This window comes from Mastigoproctus giganteus, chromosome 6 (assembly GCF_048544385.1).
Source record: "Mastigoproctus giganteus isolate SK-2022 chromosome 6, ASM4854438v1, whole genome shotgun sequence".
NCBI classification, from domain to species: Eukaryota; Metazoa; Arthropoda; class Arachnida; order Uropygi; family Thelyphonidae; genus Mastigoproctus; species Mastigoproctus giganteus.
The window spans coordinates 91,193,429-91,219,125 of record NC_143580.1 but is presented as its reverse complement, the minus strand read 5'-3'; the positions used below and the strand labels follow the sequence as shown (position 1 = coordinate 91,219,125).

General features: G+C 35.0%; 1 protein-coding gene across 2 annotated transcripts in view; it reads right to left on the bottom strand.

Moving 5' to 3' along the window:
- Positions 1-25,697, bottom strand: part of LOC150084461 (cell adhesion molecule Dscam1-like) — a 631,783-nt gene that overhangs the window by 353,561 nt on the left and 252,525 nt on the right. For both annotated transcript variants that reach the window (XM_090376086.1, XM_090376087.1), the window contains exon 3: positions 25,477-25,641. In XM_090376086.1, the coding sequence (XP_090232212.1) occupies positions 25,477-25,641 (165 nt within the window). The remainder of the gene's footprint in view (positions 1-25,476; positions 25,642-25,697) is intronic.

Below are 25,697 nucleotides of genomic sequence, written 5' to 3'. Positions count from 1 at the left end.
AAAAAAAAAAAAGGGGAACATTCCTGTTATATTAGGCAAGTTAGTTACTAAGGTTGAGATAATTTGTTATGAATATTAATGATTATGAAATAATGTTAAGGGTGGGTACAGGGGTAATAAAAAAGAAAGTAATAGTATAAAGGAATGAGCGAAGAAATTATATTTATAGGGATAATACTGTAAGGATATGTTAACCTATATCATTGATATAAATAAAAGTACTACGTACTACTATATATATATATATATATAGTAGTACGTAGGTGCTTATTAGTGTAGAGTACAGAGAAGTAGTAAGAGTTCATTCCGAGAGCTATTGTTCGTCAATAAAAATTTTCATATATCAATAATAATAAGATGTAATGTTTTTTTCAGTCCATTTTAATAAATTTAAACATTGCAATGAACTTTACGACACAGTATTGAGTTCCCTGCAGGGTCGGGAAGAAGTCCATAATTTCAACGAAACTTAAATAAAAATTAGAAAGTAAATATAGAGGAATAGTCCTTTTTGACATTAAGTGTGAAATTATACAAATAGCGCAAACCTGGGCACATTCGAGATTACGGAAAGACTTAGGTTGCTTCTCCACCTACACACTTACCTCTACCATACACGTCTGATCATTATCATTAGAATCTTTCAAGCAAGAACACCGCAATTTTGAAGAACTTTGATCGACTGGACTTTAAACTGTACGTACGAAAATTAAAACAGAGTCAAATGACAGTTACCCAAGAACAATTTCATCCACCCATGGGTATTATGAACATATTTTTTTTGTTTTTCGGAAAATAAGCCTTTGCTATCGTCGCCTGAAACTGACTAACTCAGCGACAGATTTCAAAAAAAAAAAAAAAAAAAAAAAAAGCCAACAAAAGTTCATAGCATCATTGAACAAGATTCAGACTTGAACCTTTTCCATTTGGTATGGTGAAGGCAGTGATTAAACTACAATGCTACCCACAAGGATGTATCTATCTACTGAAATCAATTAATTAAATGGACTACAATATAAACTGCAAATTAATAATTTTTATTTTGTTTTCTCATCAGTAGCTCCTTCCTGATAAGGAGAGAAATATCTCTGAAGCGGTGACACTGAGAATAAATAGCGATATACCTCTCTTGTGAGGAAATACTTACTTGAGCGAGGTGGAAGAATTAGGCAACTCGTTTATAATCATCAACTTGGTTCATGAGATGGCTAAAATGGGCAGTAAGGATAGCCTTCACTTACAGGTCAGAATTATATTGTAGTTTGGATATTACAATGTGTAAGTTCTAGGGCAGGCCAGGAGTAGAGTGACGTAAATGTCAGTATACTGCGGCAGCTTGTTACTCATGCACTTAATTCTCCAAACATGAATGACGTCATCGCAACTGGTAGGAACTGGAAAGTTAGCATAGTGCGACGACCAACTGCAGTAGCATGCTGCATAATCTAGCCTTCATCTCCGGCATGTTAAACGATCTTAAAAGTGATCTCTAAATCTTTGCTGGGACAGAAGCTACAGAACCAGGATCCTGGCCAATATCTTTTCCTTTATCAACTCTAGGGATACAAAAGATAACAATAGTAATGAAACAATTCATCCGATACTCAGGAATCTCAAGAGCTAGCCAGGATCATATCCAGGTTCCGTCCTTACACAGTAATACCGCTACCTCTTAGGATTGAACCAGTTCATAAAAGTAGTATCAATCTACGCAGGCAATAACCCTTCACCTGAACTATATTTAATGTTCTTGGTCTTCTGATATTGCTGTAATATAGGATATGTAATACCTTCACCCCTGTTTTTATTTTTAATCGACCATTACGGACTTTAATTATTTGGATTTGGTGGTACATTTATATAGTTGAGCAAAGACAACTATCCATTTGAAAAGTGAAAGGACTACTATTGCGAATTGGAAAAAATATCATAAAAGCATTTAACGTTACACTTCTCAGTGTTTGAAAATTATGGCCCTTATATGCCCACAACCATTGCGAACACAATCCTTTTCTCGTATTCTCAAATTTTATTCACTGTTCTGTAATGTTTCTGTTAATATTCAGTTTCATCACGAATGCTTTATTTCAGCTGCTCAAATGGATGGTTTACAAAGAATTTGGATTTTAAGAAACCGCATAAAAAGAAATTTCAAATAAGTCTAGTGATCGCGGTGATAGATTTATGTTACCAAAATAAGAAAATGTAATTTGGAAGCATTCCCTTTAAAGAGTTCACAGAAATCCTTGCGCAATGTTCGTCTAGTTCAAAATAGACATTTTTAACTAGACTGACTCAGGATCTTACAAATCCTGAAGTTCCTGAGAGCTGAACCATGAAAATTTTAATAAAGGTATGGAATGCGTATCCAAGTCATGAACAAGTAATTGTTGAACCATCCCTATTTTATATAGACGGAACTTTAAATCGATATACAGCATACATATCCTTCCGATATGTTCTCTTCATTGATGACTAAGATATGTTTGAAGACTGCAATGTTAAGTTACTCTGATTCTTTCAATGTTTACTGGAGTACGCACAGTACGTATCCGAAATGAAGGTTTCATATCTGCCACAGATGCTGTTGTTCTAAATTTGCAAATAAAATGTATTATGGTCTTTCGACTTGGAACACTACCATTTCTTCCGCTGTTGAAGACGAGTCTGAATTCAACCACCGCTCCATTTTTATTGAATGCTTTAGTGTACTTGATCTACTCAAGCGCGCAAACCGCAGCGTCCCAACTGCAACCGCTCTGAAGTGGTTCCACTTTTAAAAATACGTAGTCGTTTTTGCTCGACCATATTTTTTCTATATATGAATATCACTAAAATGTGGCAATCGGAGTTTCTATTAAACCAAATTATCTAATAATTAATATAAATGATTTGTATATTGTAATTAATTTGCAATTTTGAGATAATATAGTGTGAGCACCGCTAGCACATTTTGCTGTCCTGGGATGAAGCCACATATCTCAAGTTAAATAAATAACTTTTGGAAAAAAAAATCGCAAAATAAGACATATTGCAAGGATGCCTTTGTTGCTAATTCATTACTTTTACTATAATAATAAAATTAAAAGTATTTTTATTTACTGTTTTCTTATTTCTAAGAATTCATAAAATGTACTACTATAAATACGTCTCACGCCCTAAAACTAACTCTTCAAATGTAATCCCATGAAAGGTAAATTCGAAATTTCCGAGTACACGAGACTCGTTGAGATGATTTAATGAAAGGCGCCTAATTTAAATTCCGTATATGGGGGAGGGCAACGTTTGATAGAAAACGTCGTTCCTATCGGACATTTTTATAGCTGCCTACAAATTTTGTCCTTCATTAAAGTGAAAGTTGGGTAAGTACGGTAAATTTTTAAGCCGATATAATTTTGAGGTCTTAGCAAACAGGAACTGTTTGTCAACAGATAGTTTTAATGAAAATATTTCGTGAATGATTATCTATTTATTAGAAGTTTAGCTACAGTTTTATCAAATGGTAAACGATTTTGTGATAACTGAGAAGAGAACTTGCTAAACATAAAAATGACACCTGGGGTGAATGGGATCTATCCAATTACATAAAGAAAGAAAACCGTTAGCCATAATTATGAGAGTATCTCTGGATTCAGGAGAAGTTCCTGTGTACTGGAGATGTACGAATCTATCCCCCGTTCACAAAGGGGGATCAAAGGGCGACATGAGTAATTACAGACCTGTTAGCATAACTTCTGTTGCAGGGAAAATAATGGAGTCATTAGTTAAAGAAATAATGCGTGACCATCTAAGATAGGGAATGCAGTTATATTTTAGAAATTTGTTTGACCTATCTGATTGGATACTATATGATGAGGTGATAAAGGAACTGAATGCAAAAATAAATTTTTATAGCATATGCAGTACTTGGCTTTCAGGAAAGGCTTTACAGACCGAGTACAGACAATGTTAAATCTATTATTTCGAGTGCCACACTGCAGCTTTCTATAACTTTATTTAGTAAAAATAATAAGAGGAGTTTACCTCAATATAGTGCGTAGAACACTTCCGTATGATATCCTCCAGAAATTAAAATGGAAAAAACGAAAAAAATCGACAACTTACCGGTACATTAGAGTAAAATATAAATAATTAAATAATCAATTTAACACAATTCAATTCAAATTATCGGATAGGTCAAGACACGTTCATGCGAATTCCAACACATTGTCGCGGGCTTGCGATCAAGTTCATACGAGTTGGGTGACATCCCCCCCCACAGACACACAACGTGTTACCACAGAATATGTCAGCTAGTTCATGGACACCCCCTCACCAATTATCCAACGAACCGACATTTCAACAGGTTACAAATCTGTCCTCGTGTACACTATCACAGGACCAGATCTCGCTTTTATCCAAAGGACTAAATTATAATTTACCACCTCGAAAACTGCCTAAAAAACAATGCGTAATTGACATTGAATTTGGACTTCGTAATGTTCCAAAAAAAGATGTATTTATTCAACAAGTTAACCAAGTAGTGAATAACATAAAAGAAACGCGACTTCCTAAATTGAATACACATGACAGTTCAGCTTTACGAGAACTTCGGGACAATAAGGACATTATTATACAGAGGGCAGATAAAGGAGATACAGTGGTAATACTAGATAAACATGATTATATTAATAAGTTAGATTCAGTTGTGTCTGATACCTCCACTTATCGTGAAGTAGACCCGGCACTATTTACCAATTTGGTCAATCAATACAATAAAACGTTAACCACTTATCGAAAAAACGACTACATTACTATGGTTCAGTTAAAGGGATTGAAGTCCAGAACATACAATATTCCTGCACTTTTCGGTCAGGTAAAATTACACAAGACTGGGTTCCCTATTCAACCTATTGTTTCCTACAAGGAGCTCGATATTTTTATCCTTAGCCACACATGTATAGAGCATTATAAAACCCTTTAGACAGGTAATACAATTTGGGATTAAGAACTACGATACATTATTTAATAAGCTTAAAGACTGTAGACTCGGCGACAATGACAATTTATTCTCATTAGATGTTACCTCATTATATACGAATGTAAACGTTGATTACACATTAGATATTATTTGGGATATGTTAAATAAAAACTCGACACCGATTAATTATATGAAGCTGCCTATTAAGGAAATTTTTCACTTAATTAAACTGTTAGTTGAGGCTAACTACATCACCTTTCGAGACAAGGTATACAAACAATTTTTTGGATTACCAATGGGTTTGAGCCTGAGTGGCTTAATGTCAGAGATCTATCTCTCAACGATTGAGCAGATACATTTGACACCTTTTCGAACCCGTATCACATACTATGGGAGGTATTTAGACGATGTTCTAGTTATTACCGATAGTAGTACTATCCAAGACATTTTACATTCGTTTAATAATATTCATTCTAGACTCGAATTTACATTGGAAAGGGAGGATACGGATACTAAGTCATTAAACTTTCTAAATTTCACGCTTACAAGGGACTCGAATAAAATACAATTTAGCATCTATCGAAAACCTACAAACACCGGTATGCTTCTACATTATAACAGCTATCACCCGTTCACCTACAAAAGATCGATTATCTTTAATCAATTTCTAAATGCCTATAAATATTCAACGACGGAATCTGCTCTGGACTCAGAAATACAAATATTAACTAGCAGATTCTTAAACAGGGGTTATTCCATTACCACAATAAACCGAATTAGGGTACAAGCTAAGGATAGGATACAAAATACTACACCAACCAACAATAGTAATATCAAAAAATACTTTATTTCTGTTCCATATGTTGAACAGTGGCACAAACAGCTTAACAGATTATTTAAAGATACCGAATTTAAAATTATAGCTAGGCCAATACAGAAGTTACACACTATACTGAACAATCGCTCGGTTCTTTCAACGTTCGCAACACAAATTAATGATTTGGTATACAACATTTCTTGCGGTGATTGCGACTCGTCTTATCAGGGTTCGACCCGATTTTCTCTTAATATTCGTGTAAATCAACATGAAGCCTCAGTTCGTGCTTCTCGTTCAGCAGCGTCAGAATTAGCCTTTCATGCCATTAACGAAAAACATACTTTTTTATTTAACGAGGCCAAAATACTTAACGTTCAACGTAATTATACGCGACTATTAATTGCAGAAACCGTTGAAATTAAATTACACGAGAATTCGGTTAATGTTCGGCGGCCATATTTGATCTCCGATGCGTGGACTTTTACGCGCATGCGCGAAGCTAAATAATCTCTATTTAAGTATCAGGTTTAACCCGATTCGGTAATTTTCATTCCTGTGATCACGACATACGGTCGAAAAGCGTTTTGAACATTTTCGTTAGATTCTTTTAATTGCGTTAATTTGATTTTTAATTGTTTTAATTTGATTTGAATTGTGTTAAATTGATTATTTAATTATTTTTATTTTACTCTAATGTACCGGTAAGTTGTCGATTTTTTCGTTTTTTCCATTTTAATTTCTGGAGGATATCATATGGAAGTGTTCTACGCACTATATTGAGGTAAACTCCTCTTATTATTTTTACTAATATTATTATCAACGTAGAACATATTGAGTAGTACAACTTTGATTCATACTATATAATTTTATTTAAAAAGTGTCGAGCCTATGCCATTTAACCTTTCAACCATTGTATGAATCTGTCTTTATACCTAGGCTTTTAAATGCATCACCGTTTTTAAGTTTTTTGGAACAAGGGCCAAAAAATCTGACCCTCAAAATTATCGACCAATATCTATTATTAACCTGGCGAGAATCTTTGAGTCTGCTATTGGTAAAAGTTTATATTTTGTACAGCTTATTATTCACCAATTTAATGAACTAGGACCTTTAAAAGTGCTTCCCCCAATTTTTTAATTGAATTATAACTATAAATAGTTGATATTTTAAGAATTGAAACAGAAGTGGAACTAGTTCACTATTTCAGCAACTTTCCAAGCATTGCGCATATTTATTCTGCTGAGGAAACATTCATTTGTTTTTTTCCCAAACATCGCTGCGCATGCGTCGAAGTCAATTGCCAAAACAATTCATGCTGTTTCCGTGAAATAAGGTGTAATTCGTGGTTAGTCTATATTATTATTTTCACTTTTTCTACTATAAATTCGGCAGTCTGACTATACCGTCGAACAGGTAAAGCATTCGCTTTACCTGTTCTTTTTAGAATCGGTGCAGTGCAAAATTGTTTTCAGAATGAATTCCTAACCGCTATAGAAAATTTAACACAAAATATCAATAACTAGTTTAAATTATTTTATAATAATTTAGCAATCTACTTTCCAGCTTCTTATCTCTAAATTGGAACTAGCCAAGCAAGAAAAAGGATCGGTGCTAATGGCTAAAACACTAAATTTTTACAAATTATTTCAGATGACAGATTAGACATATTGAAAGCAATGATTAATATCAGAAAGTAAGGCGATGCAGAAAATCAAACAGAATCCACTTTAAGCCATATCGGTAAGAGGTCAGCCTTTCGCGAGTGAATTCATCAATAATAGTACTAAAGATTATGCCTGGAGTCGTTTTTCCTTTTATTGTAAGATAGCATAAGCATGATCGGATCTCAGAACTGGTATATAGCTCCACAGCATGAATTCTTGGTGTTCGGGGTAAGGGCAAATTTCAAAAATAATCATTTCACTATGGGTGAGACATTAGTTGGTAATATATTTTTATCATTCTCTCTTTGTTTGTTTGTTTTTTCCATGTTGATTACGTGTTGTTTTTTCGATGATTCAATGTTGATTACGTGTAGGTTCCGAGGTTCAGATGATGATGTTAAATTTATATATTTCAAATAATGTTAGTCCAAATGATTATTTTTCAAATTGGAGGAAATGAGGGTTGGGAACGACGGAGAGTAGTTTCGCCTCCAATCTCCCCTAACATACATATGAGAACTGTTTTATTCCACATATTTTTTTCAATAATACTGAGCAAAATAATACTAAAATAGATCAGAAACAAAACGTTGTAATTCATAATCTGCTACACTTGCGAAAATTTGAAATACACTGCAATGTCGAAACATTCTAACGAACTGACCTAGACAGTGTCTAAATATTGAAATTAATGCAAACATTCCAATTTGTTTAGGATTTCAGTAGAAGAAATTGAGGCCATGTGGTATTACTATGTTGTTTCTGTAAATTTCGTGTATTCTGTGATAAAATTACTTGTTTATTTTGTCTTTTTTAAAGATGAAAAATTCAAAATCGAAGAAATTAATATTTTTTTGTACAAAACATCGTGGTTTCTTAGTCTTATTTAAAATAAAACAAAATTTCTCCTTGTTAGAAGTTTATTTCTCCATGGCCAACGACGCGAATCGGAACTAGGCTACCAGCGAAGCCACTGAAAGTTCTAAGAAGAGCTAAACACTTCTGAAAGTATGCCGACATCGTATTAAGATAAGAGTAGTTTTCCCTAAAGCAAAGACTATATCATAATTACCAGTTCTGCAAACAGCTACTACATCGTGAAAAAATTACGAGTACATCTTGTTTCGATTATGATTCTGTGGTAATTAAACGGATATTGATTATTAAACTAAGCGTTAGACATTCGTTAATGTAGATAATTACTTCCCGAAAGTTATTAAGCAAAGCAATTAGCATACTTTGTATAGTAGTGAATCGTAAGCTTTTATTTTTGTTCTTTGACAAACTTTTGGAAAGATTAGTCACATTTCATTTATTGCGCCATTTTCTTCAAGCAGAAAAGAAACAGTTTTCCCATAACGGCAGCAATAAACGTAAATAAAAAAATTAACTATTCTGTTTCTAGTCTTCCTTAAGATTCTTAGATTAATTCATAATTTTTCTAATCGCTTTACTTAATAATTTAACTTTTCACGTGACAATTCATATTTAGCTTTCTGTTTAGTCCAATAAGAAAATAGATTATACGAATGCAATTTGTTACTGTGCTTAAACGTTTTATTTATTAAAATTAATAGCGCTACGTCATTTATATTTATAGCCACACTGAAGAGATTTAAAGACGATATTTTTTTAACTAAAATATTTACCAGAACATTATGTCACATCAGAGCTTACTATAAAATACCTGAAATAATTCTAGTTGGTTATATCTGAGCAAGTTTTTATGCGACACTAAAACATAATTGTAGAAATTTAAGCGATTTTATAACTTAACATCGCTACATAATAAAATCGAATACATTTTAACACTGTAAAATATCCCTTATCAAATATTCAATGTGACATTACAAAAATAATGGAACAAAACTTTCTTCTTCACGAAACAGCACATCTGAAGGAATTTTTAAAAATATATTCTTTGACTAAAAGCACATTTCGCCGAAACACGAAAGTAGAAAATCCTTTAAAAAACACAGCAAGAGAATGTGTTTTGATGTGAGCACGCTGGAGGGACATAAAGTAGTGCTAAGAAGTGCTTCTTAGAAGAACCTTTCTGTTTCTTGTCACCAAATGCTTTTAAGAGTTCTAAATGACTTTTCTTCTCACGTTTAGGGAGACTTAATGGTTTCTTATTATGAACGGAGGCTAGCAGCTTCTTTTCTTCCCCATTCGATAAATGTTCCCAGTAAAACCACAGAGGAGCAGTCACTCGATGTTAAGAAGAAGACTAGTCCTTCTGACAGCCATTACACTCTGAAGATAGAAAACACGCCAACGCTATATAGAGAATCCATCACTTCATAAACAAAATTTTAAAGAAATGTAATTAATCTAATTACAGTAGCACGATCGATTTTCTGCTTTCTGCAGAGAACCTAATAAAGTCTATGGAATAGGTTATCTGCATTATAAAATTTTTGATAGAAATATCACGTCCCAACTTTTTCGATTGGTTTCTTATACAGTTTTTACTCTATTCATGGCAAAAAATAAGCTAAATGTATTGCTTTATTTCTTTAAGAAAAAAAAATATACATTATTTTTCCTCAAAATAGCCGAAATTCTACACTTGAATTGACATTTATTTTCACCGCCTTGAATACTGCAATGCATTCCTATAATTGTAACAGCGAAAAGTTGATGATATACTCGATATAAGAATTCCTTTATAGCTATCAAAAATTGAGAAATTCTCTGCCATACAAAATGTACAGCACTATCAGCTCGTATAAAATTTATATCAACCGAAAGGTCCATACAATTGAGACAATAGTCATTATCCTGTCACCGTCGTACTGCGTCAATATCCATCCAATTTAACTCGAGAATGGCAGAATTCAAATAAAATTTGTCCAAGTGCGTTGTTCTGGAAAGATAAAGTGAGGGAGACTGCATAGACCTTGAATTAGGTCAAGGAATCCTCCAAGAAACGTACTAACAAACGGCAATACAATCTTCTCAAACTAAGTGGCGTGAAAACCAGTCTATACGACATATGTGCCATATTTTCTGTAGTTTCTAAATATTCAGACTGACAAAACTGATGTCTGGTAAACAAAAGATATCCATATATCTTCTCGTTAAGATATTTTTTTAGGATTAAAAAAAAAAATCCGTAGACAAACAAGTTGCAGAAAAGATGGAACGCTGTGGCCAGATTAAAACAAGCATATAAAATAATAGGAAGAACATATAATGAAAAAGTACTTTAGGGTGTTAATAAATTAGAGAGGTTCTAATTACAGAAATCTTAAAAGCAGGCAATGTTGTATTTAGAAATCACCATCAAACCAAAACGATTAATACTGTATTAAAAACCATACAAAATAAGATCATAACAGGAGAGATTTATTTAACCTTTTTAGCCTGTTAATTAGTTAACACATAAGACTTAGAAGTAAGGAATAAGCAATCATCATGTAAGAAACGAAAATCGGTCTGTTATTGAAATATGGGCACAGAATAAGTAAAAGTAACACTGCAAGCAATCTACCTCCATCGGATTAACCAACACTTTTAGAGTGTATACACTACAATTTAAAAAGTATCCGGGCACAAGTCGTTTTAACTCTGATACCATTGACACTCAACTTCAAGAGAGCGTCATGAGATCCCCCCTCAGCCTTTCGCCCTGTGACACACTTCGCCCTCAAGAGTAGACTTCTCACCAATAAACAACGCCATATGATTTCCTTAAAGTCATCTGTTCCTCTTGTAGAACGGTGACAGTCTGCTGCTGATGTGGGGCGTGTTGGTATAGACCTCACCTGACATTTCAGTCCAATCCATTCCTGTTCCATAGGGTTCAAATCGGGACTCTGCCTCTCCCATTCCAAATCTTGTGCATTCGTTCCCATGAACCAATCTTGAACAGCACCGGTGGTATGGCATGCGGCACTATACTGAAACAAACATGTCTCTGTACCAAAGAAGTGCCGCATAGGGGAATGGAACTATCTAAATGTTAAGACAGGCGTCGGCATTCATGACCAGGCACAATTACCAAAAGTTGCTGGCCATACTATGAGAAACAACACCGCCGACTCTAAAATTCATTATTGGTTTAATGCACTCCAGCAACAATCGTTCTCCAGAAATTCTTTATAAGCACATCAGCCCAACTGATCGGAACTGGGTATAGCGCGATTTGTCACTCCATAGAACCGATTTCCACTGTTCCATGTATGATGTTTATCGTACCATGCAAGCGAGACTGCTGATTGAAACTGCTGGTGCTCCGTTGCTCTCCCACGAAAACCAACGCTGCCAAGCTCAGTAAGCAGTGCGTTCGTATAGACTTTAATCCCTGTTGACGCCTTAAACTCTTCGGTTGATGGTTTTTCAAGAATATCTTACTAACCTACGGATGCTCTCTGGTCATGCTAAGTGAGCCTCTGTGGGTTTTTTTTTTTTTTTTTTTTTTTTTTGTGCATACCGTCCCTTTTCTTTCATGATGAAATCATGCACTGTCGACTTTAGATGGTGTAGGCTGTCGGGAATTGCACGAATCGACAAGCCAGCAGAGTATCCGACAATAACACTCTTCTCGAAATCATAGTTTCAAGCTCAACAACCAACCTCGATTCTACGTGCTCTGACAAGAACAACGACCTTTTGTGGCTCATTTGATTTCTTTATCCACTGGTTTGAGTCGCTTGTTTATCCGTGAAGGTATTCAACTATGAAAACGAGGATGTTTTGATACTTTTTGGAGGATAATGTATCAATTGTCAAATAATATGACGCTATAAAGTCTGAAATCGTATTTTCATTAGAAAATATGTGTGACTTAAATTAGCCATTTCCAAAGTTACAGAGTGCGTGCTATAAACAATTTACAATCCTATCGACTAAGTGGATCTGAGGGAGCTTTTGTTCAGCTCATCTACAAGCGGACTTGTTTTATCTGCTTTCAAAATGAATCCTTCATCTGGTTATTTTTATTGAGCGCTAGGCAGCTCAATCAAATAAATAAGGCCAGCAGTCATAATCGCTGTACTAGCCACGAAGATTCACAGCAGAAGTACCGATTGTGATGTACGCACACCGCATTTCTTCGCGATGCAGTTCAATTTAATAAATATTGCCAATTGTTTACGATTTCATGAATTTTCGAACAATTCCGAACCATGTTTTCCCATGAGCGCTATAACCAAATTTAGATGAAACTGCACAGTCTTCTAGAAGTGTGTTATTTTTAAAGTTTTTGACATTTTCCTTTCGATTATTTGTGATAAAAGAGGTGGAATGTCTCTGAACGTACACCAAATAAGAAAAAAAAACAATTCGTAGCAGTTGGTTACTTTAAATCTCAAATATATCCCTCCTTATATCGTGTTCAATTTTTCACATTAACTAAGGAAGCTGTTTCTCCAATATGCACTTTGCATTTTTTTCCCTGTGATATCGCAGTAATTCTTCGAACTACTGTTTTCGGGACATTAAAATTTGTCGGGGGAAACATTACTCCTACTCTTTTCTTCCGAAATACTTAACTCACTGGATAATACTAGTTTGCAATTTAAAGAGCATTATCATACATCAAAATAACGCGCAAGTTGAATATCTGCTTAATGTAAAAGCCCTTGTGGTCCTCCGCAAACAACATCGCTAACGACTTGGAAAAAAAACTCCTCCTAATGACTATTTTCTAGGATCATTTCGAGAGAGAGACAAAGTTAATATTGCTTTGAATGTACTTTAATTTATTGCTGATAATCGGGAATATGTGAACATTAATTTTTATTTCTTCTTGTAAAAATGCATCTTCTGCTTTATTTCGTATAGCTATCATTCTGATAGATTGAAATGAGAATGTAATTTTGTAAGGGATTTTGCAAAAGGAATTCTCTTGAACTCGATAATGAGAAATTAAATGAAGTAATAGAACACTATTTCTTTTCTAATAATATTATTAGTACATTCTATGAGTTTAAATAACATTAAGGAGTATGCCGGTGTCTAGGTCTTTAGAGCCACAAGGGCTACTTAGGCCAGGTGGTGTCTATTCTGATATTATAAGGTAGTCTAGGAAGTTGTTTAAAATATCACAGAAGACGAAAAATAGTTGAATTTTTTTTAAATGTTGGTAAAAATTTCAGCCACGTTAGTATTCTTTCCTATGATGTGGGAAAGAATCAAATTTCTTTGAGTTGGAGTTTCTAGAGAATGAAAGTTGGTGTTTCGCATTACAAAAGAATATGCTTGACTGTATGTTGGGATGGTTAGGGTAATAAACCATGCACCAACACAGGCTTAACTATTTTTACATTAATTTCAGGAGCGTTGGAAATAAAATGAGTGAATTTGAACTCCTAGTCAGGGAAACTAATGTTGACACAATAGGGCAAGCGGAAACGTGGGGTCATCCAAAGAAAGGGGATGATGAGTTTAACTATGGTATGTGCAATGTTTTGGGAAGGATAGTCAAGACAGAAGGGGATGGAAGATCATGCTTCCTATCAAAAGCAGCTTGATCAGTGCGACTAAAGCTTTCCCAGATTCGAAACTTCTGCATGGCAGCGCAGAATCCGTGTGCTGCGAAGTAGTTGAATGCAAAGGTAAAATTAGATTGGTGGGGTTGGTACTGACCGTATATTGTGAACAGTAATGAGCAAGCAAGTTTGAATGTCTTATTATGGGTGATTTTAATTTTACTCCCACTGACTGGAGCAAGTTAGAGGGGACGCGCGTCATGGGGGAGCAAGCTTTTAAATAAATTAATCGATCAATATTATTTGCATCCGCATGTTATAAAAAAAAAAAACAGCACTAGGGCTAAGAATATTCCAGATCTGATCATTACCGACGACCAGTTGACATAATGGGGCTCAGAAAGCACTACAGGAAGTGATCACCCGGTCTTCAGCTGAAAGATGAAGAAAGAGGTTGCAGTTGTTATAAGTTAACGCCTGGGGGTTATGAGGGTATCATAGTTTAGGTCTCTATCAACTGAGCAGTGACAGGATTACTTCATTAGAATTACAGAACATCTTTAAAGCGATAGTCACAGAGGTTACATAATGCCATTGGAAAAATACAGCACAAGTATGCCTAGATGGATAATTACAAAACTGACCATTCAAACAGAGCATAGGTAAGCTACAGAGCGATAAAAAGTACTGAATTGTATAACAGCATCAAGTTCAACTGCAATAGTATCACAATCGTGGTCTAAGAGAGCAAAGAACGGGGACAAGGAGTTTTTCATGTATGGGAATACAAAATATGGAAATGAATCAGATGATGATAATAGCAAGGACAATGATCGGTCTGATGCTCATGGTCGACTCCGAATTTATTCTATATTCTGATTCTAAAAGTATTCCTATCTAGAGAGAGAGGAACATCTGAAACCAAACCACGAATATCAAAACTAGGGATTTATACTAAGGAGTCTGTCCAGGGGGTCTGGGTAGGCGTACTGTAAAACATATGTCAACTTTTGCATATCTTCGAGATAGGAACTGTGATTATTGCGAAGAATAAATTAAAATAAACACGAGGTTAAAACAACAGTAAAATTATACTTTAAAGTTTTAGTCCAATATGGAGCTTTAATTTATACTATTAACTCATACAAACCGGAGAAATTCAATACAAATATATGAAGAGTGAATGCATTGGCCCCAAAAGCCCTTGAAGTAGCATATCACACATTTACATATAATGAGCTTATTAGTAAGTATATAAATCCTTTTGTGAGTTAGTGTCCAATTTCAATTTCTTTATTATACAAAATACTGTATTTAAAAGTGTTGCTAAGATACAAAAATCATCTGTTTTTCTTAAAGTTTCGAACTATGTACGGTGGTTATGATTATATCTCAAATATAATCGTCAAAGCCTAGAAAGGCGAAGCTTCCTTTTAACTCAGAAAGAAGTGTTTCAAATTTTCGACTACAAAACCTCGATCCGCTACGATCAGCACTGTTTCATAAACATAAAGAAGTTACCTTGATGGAAATATTTTTTACTAACATTTATAATATTTATATTTCCTCCTTTCTGCATTGGACATTCTGTTTTCTGTACCACCGAGAAATGCATATCGATTCAGAGCATCACGACTTCTAAGCGAACTTTAATGACATACGTGGCTGATGTTCAGAATCGATAGCCATATCACCATAAATTTTTATCATTTCAATCTGTTACCTTTCAGCGAGCAACGTCACGGATGAATTATGGTCAAGACGACTGTTTTGCTCTCTCAAAATAAAACAAATATCTGTCTGTCTGGATGTCCCAGTTCTCTCTGCCCAGTTGTCTTCTTAACACTGCACTTTCTTACGGAAAGAAATCACGAAGTAGCGAACAGATAAAACAATCAAAAATACAATAAAATCCCGTCCTTTATGCGCATGATCGGTTTCCTTATTCTTTTGAATAAATATTACAGCCACAGTTAAAATTAGTCTAATTTAATGCGTGTTGAACTATACCACAGTTTATACCAACGTTAGGAAATAAGAAAATAAACTGTTTTTCGTCTAAACCTTTCATTTCATAAAGAAACTAAATGTCTATATTCATTTCAGTTTTATTTAATTGTATTAAGCTGGTGACATTCACCAAGTAAATTTCCAAACCAAAATAATTTATGTAGTTTCTTCTATTTCCTATTTCAAAGAGGAAATAAATTTTCGTTTGTCAGAACCAGGTGGTGTTTAGATACAGTGAGTAATTTGCTAGCCCTCACATCAAGTGGAAGTGTGATAAGGTTGTATTTTTGGTTTTTTTTATAAATTGTACTGAAAAGACGTATTGATTTCATACATCTAACCTATCCGTGAATCAACCTGAGCGAAATATCGATGCCATGTTTCTTTCAGTTACCAATGTTCTGTAGTTATGGAACAGAAATGGGTATAACTTACTTTATTGCCTTTCATTACATAAAGGAGAAATCAGTAAAGTAATAAAGAGCGGACAAAATTAATTTACCATGAAAAGGGTAAAAAAATCCACTTTTACTTTTTTCACAATGTAGGGTAATCGTAGATTGTATGATTATTTTAAATCTTGTTATGAATTCTCAGTAACAAGGATGAAATCACTAGCATGGCCACCCGAGAAGGCAAGGATTTGTATTTGCACTACAACGCCTATATAGTAAAATGGCAGTGGTGATTTACCGATAAGAGCAGTGACGCTTAATCCTATAGGCAAAAAAGACATCTGTCTAGGGACCAGATCAGAGGGGCCCCAAAATCACTGTTTTAAAAACTGATTACTGTTTTTTACTGATATTTTTAAGTGATTTTTATCGGAAACTGAACTTTCTGCCTGCCAAGGTCAATGAACTTTACTTGAAGTTTAATGTGAAAATTACTTTTTTTTCAAAAATGGTTTTACCGATTTTGATGAAATTTTATATTTAGTTCTTCCTTAAATAGTTGAGTTAATTGAAAAAATAAAGACTGCCTTGTATGTATCCTGGCGCCCTTATGTTTAAGGCAGTAGAGTAGCAGGGAGGGGTAGCCTCAATCAATCTTAATTGAATGTCCAAGACTGGTCTGAGGTAGGCCCCCAAATTCTTTAGATAGGGCCCGCAAATTCCATTTTTCCTTGAGTCCCATGAAGGTATAACGCGCCACTGGATAAGAGGTTTGTGAGAATAAAATTAACCAGCAAATTGGAACGGTATTTTACGTTCCACCTTCACAGAATTACAAGTGTCCCTGACCAAGAATATATTTTGATCTTTCCCAATTACAGCAAATCATAGAATGAGCTCTCTAGGCTGCAAAGGCGATGCTCAATAAGCATCCATGATGATAGATCTATGCAGCATGTGAATAAAATACCTGCTGATGAAATAGCTTTTACTCACTAGTTAGCATAGTAATCTGTGAACAGTAGAGGAAAGAGATTATCCTTTTACAAGCAAGCAAGGATTTCGTCTTGGTCTTCGAAATTTCTATCCTGTGTGTTTAGTTACTTATTTTGGCATATAATACAAGGCATGAATCTTTTGTTATAACGTACGCTAATTAGCATCATTTATCGATTGTTTTAAAGAAAGACTAAATCTCTTATTCTCAACGTTGCAGAAATTAAGTTTGACAGATGGTAATGGACAGAAAATGCAATTAATACAGTTCAGTGGCAAAGTCCCAACTTACCACTGGATTGTTATGCATTAAAATACAAAGAAAGTACGATTATTACAGAAAGAAGTATTCAAGAAATAAGAAATTAATGCACCTTTATTTGAGGGAAGTGTGCATATGCTGAAAGCCAACTTTCGTTGAAAGAAAACTAAAGAAAAGAACAGATACCCAGCATAATATTTTTGTTTGTGGGAGAATAGGTTCGTAAGCAAAGTAAAAGAAAGCTGCTTAGCTCTGTTGTAGTATTAAATTTTCAACTGAATTTCTCCAGAGCAACATGCGGTCCCTTGGAGAGGGACCACATTTTACACATTAGATACATAATGAATGTAAAGATAAACACATAAATAAGTTTGTTTGCTTTATAAAATTTCTGTATTAAAATGCAGACATCATCATCAAAAGGATGGAAAGGATAAAAATTTAAAACTGTCATGCTGAATAACGCAAACCCCACTTGGATACCAAAGGCAATAAAAAAAGATATTTTATCACTAACCAAATTTAAATATTTTACACTGCTCGACAAAATTAACAGAACAAAATGTTTCTGAAGAATATTTTATTATGAACAGTGTCGCCGAACGCGAATATTTGACACATCCTGGCATGCAAATTCCGAATATCCAATAGAAATCGATCTACCAACTTACAGAGCTGCAAATTATACATGCCTATAAAAACACAGGTTACGACAACATCACTTCATTACCGTGTTTTGGCTTGCTCAGTGGGACAGACATCTACAGTACTCAGGATGGCAAGTCATCGTCGTTTAGATGATTCTTCGATCAACTAAACGACAGGATGGGATGACAGGCCGTTGGACGACTTGAAGCTAGGCAGTCGTAGGCCGAGGTGGCACGTTGGCTTGATGTGTCCCGCAGTTTCGTCTCGGTACTACGGAAGCAGTTTCAGGAGGCAGGAACCATTACAGTAAGAAATGGCCATGGTCGCTCTAGTGTTAGGTCAACCAGAACAGACCGCCATCTGGCTGTAAGGCGGAACCCTACGATGTCCTGTCATCAACTGTCTCTTGAAGTTGCTGCGGCCATAGCCATAGGAGGAAAAGTTTCCAACTGTGTTAATAAGGCTCAATTCAAGTGAAATCTACGGAAAATAGCCACTGGTTTGTATCCCCTTAACCTCCAGCATTTTATAGGCATCTCTGGATGATGAAAGGGGAGAGCTCGCTCGCGGATTTGGATGACAAAGAATGTACTATGAGGAACGTTGGAGATTCCTGCTTCCTTGTGTCCTTTTTAAGTCTCTTTGAAAGAGAGAAATCATGGTCGGTGTCATTGTCGTGTTGAGAGCTCTTTGGCTCTAAACTTGGAAATACATCAGTTTCCATTTCTGCTCCTTTTAGCCCTGAGGGATGGATTTTCCCCTAAGGTTACCGGCCCTGCCATGTGTAGGCAGGAGCTGTGCCACTAGTGACCAAGCGGTTAGTATTTGATATGAAGATAGGAAAAGAAAGGTTGGTTCCCTTTTTGGGTTCTTACTTCTGAATTTGCAAGCACAGAACCAGTTGATGTGAACAAAAGAGAAGAAAATCACGCAAGAAAAAAAATAAAACTATATTGTTTTCAAAGAGTACTCTATAAATCGCAAGGAGAAAAACGTTTGGCGCTATCGCTTGGCACTCGGAGCCCCTACGTGCAGTAAATTATCCCAACAGCATTGCATATGTAATTTAGGAGTCTTCCGTGGATAACGTGGTAACAGCGCCATTTCCTTACATTTTGTAAATGCAAACTAATAATTTCGAAATGATTTATTTAGGTTTCCAGATCGCTTAATATTCTCAATATGTGATAAAATTTCTAATAAATGTTACAGATTGTGTACTTTGGTGATTTCTCTTTCCTCTACAGACTGGGAGTACTGCAGGTTTAACAGACAAACCCTATATTTCTGTTCTATGCCAATTACATTGGAAACAGAAATCGCAAAATCTTCAGAAAACTGAACGTACATTAAACAGTATTCTTTAGATAACGGTACCAATCTGTATGTGCTTTCAAGGAGCATAATGACTGTATTTAAACACAGAGATGGCATCTTTGACCACTTTGGGAGTTGTTATGCAGGTGCAGTTGCAGTAAGGCGTGGACAAGGCAACTGACACGTTAAAATGTAAGTTATTTATCTGTGTTTTGGATTAACTGTTATTTATGATAAAAAAAAAACCAGAGGTAATCCCAGAGTGAGTAAATCGTAGACATTCTCCTAAAACCGAATAACACAGTACCACTTGAAATATTTTAATGTATTCCTATATACTCTGATGGAATTTGAATCAAACTTTTCTAAAATGTTCTCAACTGGCATCTCTTATATCCGCAGCGGAGTTTAAACAAAAGCGCACACTCAGCTAAAATACTTCATTTTTTGTATGTACGCTGTTTAGAAATAGAATAAGTGTTTTTACAAATAACTAAACCGTGGGCAGGAAAAGCTGTTTCAGCCCATATATAATAGTTGCTTTGCTCTGACTGAAGAATAATTTAAAAAAAAACCTAGAAGTTTGCAGATTAAAGGACAGAATTTTCTCATGAAGAAGATATTCCTTCTTTTTTTTGTTGGTGATTATTTAGGGTTTTATGCCGCATCAGCGTCAAAGGATATAGTGCACATCGTCTTCGTTCTCCAAGAGGGGTCCTCCACGACCTTACGAAGGAGATGAAACCAAGAGATGGAGGAGAGCAGTAACTCTAACAAACAAAATATTACTTTACCTTCTAACAACAGCGTCTGGAATATACTTAACATCGATATCATTAATTATTTGGATAGTGGACAAGTTTTTGCGTTATCTGAACTGCCACATGAGTCTTATTCATTGAGCCAAGAAATCCATTCATCAAGAGAGGAAAAGGTCTTTTGGTATAATCCATCAGGTGGCTAAATTGGGTACACTTCTGTCGAACTTCAATACAGATCATCAATAGACAAGAGACCTTCAATGGTCCTACAAATAAAAGGCTTGTCCCATTAAGAAATATCATTATCTGAATTATTGAAATAATGTTTTCCATCACAAATGGCGAGAATATTTTAAACGTTTCTTTATATCCTAATTTAGATTGATATAAGTAGGTTGATCATTTAATTCGCAGGATGTAGGCGGCTTTAATTTTAGTTTCATTGCTGAGGTCTGCCAGTGCTCTCTCATTTTTGAAACAATCTCTATAGAGGTGTATATACTTGCACTATGGATGAACTGAATTGCAGAAGCAATCCCGGAAAATATTTCTTGATATGTCTTTAAGAGTGGTCGTTGTGGACACTTTAATACGCTTGTACCACTGATACGCTTCTTTAATGCTTTTACCACTTGAAAATTGCAGCTTCCTTCAAACACTTATCTCCGTAAACCTTTGATATTGGTGGATATAGAAGTGGGGTTCTCCAAGGATCCGCATTTGGCCACTGTAGTTTCTGATTTTTTATATGACATCGACGAAGGAACAGAGGGCGTGATGTATAAATTTGCTGAAGATTTAAAGGTTGGTAGAGTAGTTGATGATCAACGCCATGCAGAGATTCTTCAGAGTGGCCTAGATAGACTTCAGGGATGGTCAGAAAAGTGGCAACAATGCTTTAATCCTGAAAAGTGCAAGGTCTTAAAGCTGGGAAACAGTAACCCAAAAATAAATTATACGCTTGGTGGAGTTGAACTAAAGTAGTGGAAGAAAGGGACTTGGGAGTTACGATACAGTAAGACATTAATTTCTCCGAGCAATTGTGAACAGGTTACAAGGAATGCGCATGGTGTCCTATCGATGAATTTATCGAACATTTGCTAGTAAAGATAAGGACATCATAATCCCATTATACGAACATAAAGTCATTATATAAGGTTAGGCCACACTTGGAATATTGTGTTGAAGTATGGAGCCATCAAAAAAAAAGAAAAAAAAAAAGGCATTTATTTAAAAAGACCCTCCCTGAAAGGGTACAAATACGGGTATTTCGCCTGGTGAGATCAGCAAAAGGGAGTCTATATGAGGAACGACTTCGAATATGTGGGTTGAACAGCTAGAAACTAGGCACCTTAGAGAAGACTTGATTGAGTTGTTTAAGGCTATCAGAGGCAATAGTAAAATGAATGAGGATGAAATATTCACGGTTATAAATGATTATCCTGTATACTGTACCTCGATTATCCTCAACTTCTGAGATAGAATGATATTTCAGACGGTTATGAAGATTTATTTTTCTTTTCCATATCGATAAAGAATGCTTTATTCCTCACTTTGTATACTAGATTTCGTTAAACTTTCCAAGAGTAGGAATTACTTTGTTAGCTGTAAGATGCTTTGAATTTCAAAAGTACGCTAATAATCAGGGTAAAAGAAGAATCAGAAGTAATTCTTCAGAAGCATGCTATTTTTAAACGAATAAAACAACAAAAACATTAATGATAATAAAACACTCGATTGATTTTCAACAACAAAATTTGTTTAGTAGTTATAGGAAAAAACCATTCATTTTTAACAATGCAACAGTCACAAACCCAGCTAGATGACATTTTTAAAAATATCTAACAGGAAGCTAGCCTAATATTTTTTCTATTCTTAATTTTTCGGGTCGGAGAGATAATTTAGTCAACGTAACCCATTGACCATCAGGTGGTGTTCCACGCCATTTTTCAGTGCAAAAGTAGAATTATTTTCGTACGTGTCAGCGACTGAAGGAGTGGTTCCATCCTACTTAACGTAAGTACTGGCCAAATCGCACCGTATCGTATTTTTACTTCATAGTTATAGTGCATTTATTAGTGTTTATGTACGCAGAAAGTAAAAGCGGTTACTTCAGCGAAAACATTAAGTTTTAGGCAAACCGCAATGTTCGGCTTACAATGATTCTGTCGTCCAGTATTGGTAATACCTTAATCCCTCAATCCCATCAGAATTGAGCTTGCTCAATCTTGAATGGGTTGAGCAGGCTCAATTCTGATGGAATTCTTCCTCAGATTACAAACCTTAGGGGACATAGATTCAAATTGAAGAGACACAGTTATAGAATAGATGTGCAGAAGTTTGCCTTTAGCCAGCGGGTAGTTCATTGCTGGAACAAACTTCCATCTGTCGTTATGGGAGTTGATAGCTTAAATAAATTCAAGGAAGAACTGGACATTTTTTGGCTGATGCTACATAAGCTTGCTTTCTTGCATCACATGCCTCGATTACTATTAATACATATGGTGAAATGGGCCCTTTCTTTTAGAGTCATCAGAAATCATGCTTAGATTGTGGATTTTGTTTTGTAAAATATACTTATAAAAAGTCTTAAAAATTGGTTGGCTAGATAAGATGCTGAACCTATGATGAATTACTCGAAATCGTTTTGTTTTTAGTGGGGCTTTACTGAACTGATCACCGTTATTTCGAGCGAATGAGATAAACTAGATTGTTCGGAACAAACGTGCATAATTAATAAGCATTTTTAAAAGAATTATTTTGTATACTATACACAAGCTCTGAAGTCTCCGTTGATGACCCATGTCTTTCCGTTCATTAGAATAAATTACAACATTTTTCTGTAAACTGAGACCATTAAATCATCTCTATTCTTTGGAAATGTGCATATCTCATATTCTATGAAGCCGTTAAAAAGAGACAGGATGTAAAGAATAGTTTTGATATCATCTTTCGATACCGGTCTATATAAACGATTGTCGTTGAAATTGGAGCAATGAGGTTAAACACTAAAGCACCTAAACTTCTGAGGGGGTCAGTATTTTTTGTGTGCAATTTGGTGTATTCTTCAGGCGGTTTACTGGACGAAAAGCTCATGTTATTGGCTGGATTCGAATTGAGGCCTTTCCAACCCGATGTGAGAGGGTGGAGATTATATTCGTTATACTACCCATGAGGGCAGAAATGTAGAATTAGAAGCAAGTAACTGCTATAGGTAGAGGGATAGTTAAGTAGTAAGAGACAAATACCAGTAGACCAGAGCTCATCATGGGCTCCTCGATTTTTTTTTTATTTTATTTTTTTAATTTATTGTTTTGATTTTGATTTATTTATTGATGACACTGATGTAGGTACGAATATTTCGAGTTTAATTCCAAAGTTTGCTGTTAATATGAAGTAAGGGAGGGATTAACAGCATTAATGAGGATGTGATACTTTAAAAATTTCAAGAAGAGGTCAAAATAAATAGGTAGATGGGCTGAAAAATGGCAATTGAGGTTTTATTTTAAATAAATGCAATTTACTGCATTTGGGCAGCAATAATCATACAAAATGCCGTACCATTCGGGTAGCAACAAACTCAAAGTTAAGGAAAAGTTAAGATTAACTAAAAAAAGGGTATAAATGTAATTGTACTTCGATATCAAGTTCTTTTGAGCTGTCCTATCAGTGCAGACAAACTGCTAGGACAGTTCATGGGATTCTGTTAATGATATTCAGGAATTATTCCAGCAGGGATATGTAGGTGATTATTCCATTGTATAAAGCAATGATTAAGCGCTGGAATACTGAATGCAGGTTTGGAAACCGCAACTAGCAAGTAATTGATTTTTGATAATAAAATTCCGCCTATAGTACTGCTGTAGCTATAGCAAGTTTTGTTTACTATGTGCTACTCTTACCAATGTTCAAGAAACGAAAAACTGAAGAAAAAAATTAAACCATCTGGAAAATTAAATAAATTTAATCATCTGACAACATTAGTTTGTTAATTCGGTGGATAATAATATATTACTGCCAATCTTGAGTGCTCGTCCAAGTTATCATCCATCATTCTGATTTGGTTTGTTATTTATTTATTTAAAAACGCTGCTTTGCATAAATGTAATTGCGTAATCACAGCACTTCATACCATGGCATAACGGATACCGTTCACGAGATCCAAAATTTCTTCATCTGTGGGCCGACATTTTGAGTAAAATTCATTATGGAACTTTATCTCTAATTACAACTGACGTTCTTCAAACATTAAATTCAGTATAGCGTGCACTTGTGTTTTCACTGTTAATTTTGCTATTTTAACTATATTATTTTAGATATATATTAATATGAACGGATAACACCGTTTTACCGAATTCATAACTCCATAATCTCATGCAAGGACGGAGAACATTTCACATAGCTAACGATTCTTCTTTTACGCTGAACTTCATCTTATTCCAATGGGAGATCATATTTCATAAAAATTGATCAACAGTACAAGATGCAACTCGGTATTCGGCTTAGATATCAGAAGAAAATATCCTAATGTAATTTTAACGCACATTGCTTAATATTCTATTTCTCATATGCACCAAACATTTAATTTATTATAAGAACACAAACAAAAATCCATGCTTAGAAAAGGGTTACTTTAATTTCTGCTTTTTCTTTGAAATTTAAATAGACCAAATAAACAAAAGCAAGACAATAAAATGCTTAAACTGAACTTGCAATCCAATGTAACGTTCTTACGCCATCTATATTCCGTCATCTGATGTTGGCTAAACAAAAAAAAAAAAAAAAAAAAAAAAGAATAACACAAGTTTTATCATATTGGGAAACTAATGCATCTCACGACCTGCTAAGGGGGCCTTGGACTACTACAAACCACCACTCTTGCCTAAACATTTTTCCACAGACGCGCTTTCTCGCAAATTCTATGTGTATTGATCTCTGCTAAATGGAATATATGGGAATGGAAGAAATTCTTTTAACTCCCATGTGCCTATTCTTGAAAAGTGCGAAGTAAAGGCACGACTGCCCTCGCCTCACATCTAAAATAGCGAAAACACAGGAGAATACCGAGTGGGCGAATTCGCGATCACTAGAAAATTTCCCAGACTTTGCACTTTTTTAAAATTTCCTATACATGTATAGAAATCTGCGATAGGCACACATATGTTATATGTGCGTGTGCATACATAATTTTAATGAAGAAAACACTTGCCTACAGCTCCAGATGGTTGTATAACTGCGGACGTTGGCTCTTCCATCCAAGATGTAACGGTGACATAATCTTCCACAAATCCAGGGACGTGACATCGGAGAACAGCTGTTGTTCCAGCAATTACGAATTCATCGTATACCTCAACAACGTACTGCTGATTTACAACTGAAATAGAAATAGTTTTGTTAAGAAAAGAATCCCAGTAAAATTAAATAATTAAA